Below are 6432 nucleotides of genomic sequence, written 5' to 3' on the forward strand. Positions count from 1 at the left end.
GAAGTGGGCCCCCCGATCTTACCAGACGGAGAGCCAGAGTGAGGCCGGCAGGCAGGAGGGTTCTGACACGCATGGACGGCAGGTCTCAAACCACATCCCTGCTGCAGACGTCCAGGCCCCGGGGCCAGGGACCCATCTGCAGGTGCTCGGCCCCCCTCGGGTGGGTGTGCCCTCTCCGCGGGGGTCAGAGGGACATCAGATGGGTGTGTGGGGGGGTGGAGGGGCACCAACCAGGGCTGGGGGAGCTTTAGTCTTTTCCCGCAGTCGTGAGGAGTGCACCTGCCACCCGCTCCAGGAAAGCCCCGGGGTCCACACGGGAATGTGGCTGGTACCCTCCAGGCAGCGGGTGCTGAGAAGCCAGAGTGGCCGGGGCGTCCTGTCGGCCACACCAGGCCCGGAACCCAGCGGCCCCCAGGGGAAGACGTGTGTGCGACCCGCCCCACGGGGACCGATGGGGACAGTGACCCGCCCTCCACTCCCTCCCACCTCTGAACCTTCTCTGGGGTGCTGGCGTCCACACAGCCCAAACACACTGTGATTTGTTTTCCTTTGAACTTTTATTTTATTGGATTGTAACACTCATACAGACTGGCACCGGGCACACGGGCAGGCAGCTTGGTGGATAATCACGGAGTGAACATCCAAGACTCCACAACTCACACCAAGAGACAACACACACAGAAGCAGGAGATGGAGGGGAAGGCTGAGGCCCACCCTCGGGTGGGCAGGGGTGCCGGGGGTCCCGGGGTGTGGGCAGGGGTGGGGGGGTCCACTCTCTGCGGCCTGGGCAGCCCTGCTGGAGGGGTGCAGCAGGGACCCGCAGGGGGCGTCAGGCTTCGCGCGGGCTGTCAGGGGCTGAACTTGTACAGGTACATGATCCAGAGGATGCACACGGTCATGGACACCCAGATCCACACCTCCTCATAGGGGTCGAAGCGCGGCGCACAGCAGCCGTCGTCACAGCACAGGTCCTCCTCCCAGCTGGGCTGGGAGCCAGACCTGCTGAGCCGGGCCCTCGGCATCCTCCTCTTCTTGTAGCCGTGGGGGGCCAGGCCGCCGCTCTGGCGGCCGCTGGCAACTGAGCCGGAGCCCTTGCATCTGATGATGTCGAAGACCGAGAAGGGGATGGTGACGGAGCCCTCGCTGATGGTGACGGGCCTACGGGTGCGGGTACCCGGAAGGGGTTGGCCGCCAGCCGCAGCAGGGCCATTGCCGCCACCCTCTTTCTCTAGGTCTTGGGTGCTTTTGTCTTCACCAGTGAAGATGAAGGGGAAGGTGACAGAGCCGTTGATGTCAGGGAAGTCCTTGTCTCGGATCATGTCAGCCAGAGACGAGGGGAAGGTGACAGAGCCCTCTCCGTCATCCGTGAGCCCGATGATATAGGACACAGGCTGCGGGTTACTGTCGGCGCTCTCAGGGGCGGTGTCCTCGTCACTGTCGGAGGGGCTGGTGATGGAGCCTTGGCCCTTGAAGATGAAGCCCTTGAGCTGGAAGGGCTTGATGCTGCTGATGAGCAGCCCTCTGCCGTGGAAGATGGGGCACCGGATGTTTACCAGGAGGCCTCTGGCCTTGGACGCGGCTGAGGAACTGGCCGGCAAGGACATGCAGCCCTTGGCAATGACCAGCGACTCACAGGGGTCCGCTGCGGGGCGGGAGCCCTGCCCCGGAGTCACCCGGCCCTTGTCCCTTCCCACGTGCACAAGGGAGAAGGGGACGGTGACGATCTCATCATCTTGCCTGAAGAAGTTGCTGCTCTCAGAAATCGGGTTCCTGATGAAGTCAGACACGGAGAGGGGGATGGTGATGGAGTTGGGGGTGTAGCCCCGGGAACGGTCGACCACGGGCCCGCTGCCCAAGGTGAGCAGCTGCTTGCCGGCCTCCAAGGCATCGGCGCTGCCACCCCCGTACAAGGTGTACCGGCCCTTAATGGTAGTCGGGCTCTTGACCTCGGGCCCCCAGGCCGGGTCTGGGGGCTTCTGGAAGAAGCAGACCCCCAGGTCGCAGGCCTCGCAGCGCTCACCGAAGCAGATCTCAGGGCACTGGTCTGCGCTGAGGCTCTCCCCGTAGCACTTCTGCAGGATGAACAGGACCAGCTTGTTGAGGAAGAGCCGGATATTCAGGAGGCTCACCTGGCAGTCGGCCCGGATGCCCGGCGGGCACAGGCGGCACCGCTGGCCCCAGATGCGCATCTTCACCAGCCCCAGCCGGCTGTCCTCGTCCAGACACATGTGGAAGAGGATGTGCACGTGCGCCGAGGACCAGCCCCACTGGCAGCGGCCGCACTGCAGCCTGCGGGCAAGAAGGGCGGCAGTGAGCGGAGGGCGGCGGCGGCCCCCCCGCTCAGCCGGCCCCTCGGGGGCTCCGAACCCTGACGCCCCTGCCCGCCGCGCATCATCTGAAAGGCTGAAAAGCAAATTTCTTTTTGTCTGATTGGCACCCAAACCCCACATGAGGGCCCAGCCCGGCCTGACACCTGTGGGGGGGGGGGGGTCGCTGCACCTGCTGCTTGTCAGCTCTGTGACGCAGGCTTCACTGCCCTGCGGACACGTCACCAAGACTCAAAGGCAGCCGGGGAGGGGGGGGTGCAGGGTTCACATGGCTAAGCTGTGCGGACTCACGGCGGGGGGGGGGAGGTCCCGGGAGGAAGAGCCCCATCCCCAGGGAGAGAAGCTGACGTAAAGGGGGCAGGGGGCTCTCGGGAGAGCCGGGGCGGGCTGGGGCCGGTGAGCTCCTTTGACGGGGCGGCCCCAGATGCAAATGTGGGAGGGGGAGAGCCGCTCACCCCAGGCCGTGTGCCCCAGGGCAGGGCAGGTGGGCCCGTCTCCAAGCCCCCAAGGTCAGGGCCCGGCCACCACACTCCGGGCGTCCCCCAGCGGCGCCCTCCCATGGAGCTTTCTGCGGTGGTGAGGGTGGCAACATTGGGCAGGCCCCGCCTCTGCGGCAGCCACAGGTGCCCGGGAGCTGACCTGTCAACCGCATTTCGATGTGATCAGGCTCGCGGAGGCCCCATGGCTGCGGTGCCTTTTGCCCCCCTCCACCGTGTCCAGCTGCAGGACAGTGGAGAGCCCTGCCCCGGCCACTGAAGGCGGTGTCCATTCCTGCTGGGCAGTGGGAGCCATCCCGTGATTTGGGACGCTTCCACACACACCCCGGACTGCTCACTCACCCACCCCCCACCACAGGGAGCTGAGGGGCCCATGTCACAGGGTGGCTGCCCGAGAGTCCCCACGCTGACCTGCCGGTGGGCCGCCCCCCCCACTGACCCCCTCCCAGCTGGCCCCCAGAGGGTGGGGGATGCCTGGTGGGGTGGGGCCCCCTCAGGCCTGGCCCGTCCCTGCCACTGTCATCATGACAATGAGGAGCAGGGCCCCTGCTGGCCCCCACCCAGGTCGTACAGAGCCTCCCCACCCCGGGCCTATGCCCCTTGGGCCCCTCTGCAGGGAGGGGTGTGAGCTCAGCGGCCGTCCCTCCCCTGCTCTGGCCGGCAGTGCTACCATGGAAACCAGGAGATGCTGCAGCGAGCGAACAGGCCCTTCACTTCACGTGTGGGTGGCGTCGTCACCCCCCAGCCTCTGCTCCCCCCCGCAGGACCCCGACTGTGGTGGCCAGCACCGGGGGACTGCACAGAGGTTGTCCCGGGGCCCCCACCTCCCGGAGCGGAGGGAACACCCGGCCCGGCTCCCTGCTGGGGTAGGTGGGGGGGACCCCTCCTCCCGGCCCACAGGGCCCGACCGCACCAGCCTGGCCTGGGGACCAAGCAGCTCAGCCCTCCCCCAGCCCCCCCAGGAGCCCCCCACCCCAGCGCACCTGGAGAGCCCCCTCAGCCGATACTGAAAACCGCCACTCTCCATGACCCCGGAGGCCAGGTTCTCCTCAGGGACCAGCTCCCAGGTGTCCTGGGGCTTCCTCTTGGCCATGAGCTGGGCCAGGGTGCTGGCCCATGCGTCCACCCCGTCCATGCTGGCACTTGGCTCCGCACTGCGGTCTGACAGCTGCGCCGGCTCCGCTCCGAGGGAGCCCTGGGATCCCACATCCTGCATCCTCCCCAGCCAATCGCTGCCTTGACAACCACCCAGTCTCCATGGCAACCGGGTTCGTCCCCCAGAAATGAGAACCGGGCCTTGTTCCCCGTCCCCTTGAATATTTCTTATTACGCAGGCGATATATTTTCATTTTAGAAAAAACCAGAAACAAACAGATAAACACAAAGGAGAAACTGATACAGAATAAAGTCCTACACGATCCTCCCGGTGGCGCTGCGACTGCACGTCTCCCCAGACACGCGTGTGTGAATTTTCCTGGTTTTCACAAACAGGAAATCGCAGTGAGCGTGTTTTCGGACAGCCCGGCCTCACTGGCCCACACGTCGCAGGCGGCGTTGCGCACCGGTCGGTGGGTGAGCGCGGCATCTTGCCGCCCAGCCTGCGGCCCTGCCTGCACCCCACGCGCCCCGCGCTCCTTCTTTGCCGTCAGGGACGACGCCAGGAGCGACGTTATTGAACACGAATTGTTGCAGATTTTCCCACGGTGGTTTTTTCCTCCCAAACCGTATGTTGGCTGGAGCCGCCAGACGTGTGCGTGGATGTGGCTAAAGCGCGAGGCGCAGCCTCACGGGTGCAGTTAGGACCTGGCCCAGCCGCTGGGGAAGGGCCTCCCGGGCTGTGCGCCCTGCTTGGAGGCGCCCCCGCCACGGGAGGTGCCTCTCCCTGCCGCTGCCTTAGGCTTTGTGTCAAGGACCCTGCGCAGTGTGTGGTGCGCACGGCGGGGTCCGCCCTCCCTGGATGCATCCCCACAGCAGCCGCCCCCTGCACGCCCACGCCACTCTGTCCCCCATGTGGGGGTCCCTGCGCCCCCCATGCCATCCTTAGGTCCAGGTCTCGGTGCGCCACCCCCCCACACACTGTGACTGCCAGCCTCCCCCGCCCCACCCCTGCCTCATGAGAGCCCCTCCCTCGCCCTCCCGCCTCACCCCTCTGGGGGTCCGGGCACCCTGCTCCACCCCTGCTGCAGGAAGTGAGCCAGGGAGCCCAGGGCCCTGCCCAGCACCGCCTTGCCCTGGCACCCCAGCCCCCCAGCCTACCCCCTGAGCCGCCACGGCCCCTCTGTCCCGCCCCGGGGACATGCTCCTCACTCCTCCACGGCGGCGGATTCTCTGCCCGTGTCCGTCCAGCCTGCTGATGGGCTGATGTTCTTTTCCTGTTTTGCGTTTCTGAGACACCTGTCTGCCTCGAAGTGAGGAGCGATCGTGGGATAGGGGAGGAAATTGTGGGGCTGTGCTCCTGAGAAGGCTCCTTCCTGCGGGGCCAGCAAGCTGGGGAGGACCACGGCCCCCACGCTGTCCTCTGCGTCTGGGCATTGATGCAGATGTGACGACTGGCACTCCTGCAGCCCCCTTACGCCACAAGGCGAACCTTCGGATGGAAGCCATGTGCGCAGGGAGAAGGCAAGCCTGGACCCTGGATGACTCGGAGTCACTGTACCACCTCGGACACCTACCTCTGGATGTATTGTTCCCGAGAGAAGCGAGCCTCCAGCAGCCACTGTTAGCAAAGGCCCTGCGCTCTGGTTCATCGGCCATTCTGACCGCCATGCTGGGGCTGCGCCTGCGGCCCCGGGCCGTGCCGGTTGGTCTGGGGCCACAGCGTGGAGGCGGGCATGCGTGCGGTCCTGCTCACGTGCCCGCACAGGGCTCCAAGGGGACGCCCTGGCCTGCTGTACGGAGCGCCCACCGAGCCCTTCCCCTCCACGTGGCCTCCCTGGGCCCAGCGCCCTGACGCCCTCCTCACACTTTTGGGTGTGGGAGCCGTGCTCTGCCTGGGGCTGCGCCACAGCCCATCCACCTGCCCTACTGGGCAGCCCCCTGTGTTCGGAGACCCCAGCCTGCCTCTGAGTTCAGGGAAGAGTCTTGGTATGTGACTGGCCTCCACCACCCAAAAATGATCTTTGTGGTTAAGAAACTTGCTCACAGGGACACCCGGGTGGCTCAGGGGTCTAGCGTCTGCCTTTGGCTCAGGTCATGATCCCGGAGTCCCGGGATCGAGTCCCACGTCAGGCTCCCCACAGGGAGCCTGCTTCTCCCTCTGCCTGTGTCTCTGCTTCTCTCTGTGTGTCTCTCATGAATAAATAAATAAAATCCTTTAAAAAAAGAAAGACAGGGATCCCTGGGTGGCGCAGCGGTTTGGCGCCTGCCTTTGGCCCAGGGCGCGATCCTGGAGACCCGGGATCGAGTCCCACGTCAGGCTCCCGGTGCATGGAGCCTGCTTCTCCCTCTGCCTGTGTCTCTGCCTCTCTCTCTCTCTCTCTCACTGTGTGCCTATCATAAATAAATAAAAATTAAAAAAAAAAATAAAGAAAGAAAGACAGAAACTTGCTCACAGCTCTCCCAGAAGACTGCCCGAGGAGCCCAGGGGCAGACCCCAGCACCCCCACACC

General features: G+C 65.4%; 1 protein-coding gene across 1 annotated transcript; it reads right to left on the reverse strand.

Moving 5' to 3' along the window:
- Positions 1-538: 538 nt before the first annotated feature.
- RTP5 (receptor transporter protein 5 (putative)) lies at positions 539-4032 on the reverse strand. The gene is made up of 2 exons (XM_041767243.1): positions 3808-4032; positions 539-2289 (listed from the first exon to the last, which is right to left on the reverse strand). Exons 1-2 carry the CDS (start codon positions 3957-3959, stop codon positions 849-851), a joined length of 1593 nt encoding a protein of 530 aa, XP_041623177.1. The 5' UTR covers positions 3960-4032; the 3' UTR covers positions 539-848.
- Between the last annotated feature and the right edge of the window lie 2400 nt (positions 4033-6432).

This window comes from Vulpes lagopus, chromosome 8 (genome assembly GCF_018345385.1).
Source record: "Vulpes lagopus strain Blue_001 chromosome 8, ASM1834538v1, whole genome shotgun sequence".
Classification (NCBI taxonomy): domain Eukaryota; kingdom Metazoa; phylum Chordata; class Mammalia; order Carnivora; family Canidae; genus Vulpes; species Vulpes lagopus.

What these genes read in the sequence shown, in the direction of transcription:
- RTP5 (XM_041767243.1), bottom strand. Translation starts at nt 3,959, where the DNA reads ATGGACGGGGTGGACGCATGGGCCAGCACCCTGGCCCAGCTCATGGCC. An exon ending in CGGCTGAGGGGGCTCTCCAG is followed by an intron (nt 2,290 to 3,807) that starts GTGCGCTGGGGT and finishes TCTTGCCCGCAG; the next exon opens with GCTGCAGTGCGGCCGCTGCC.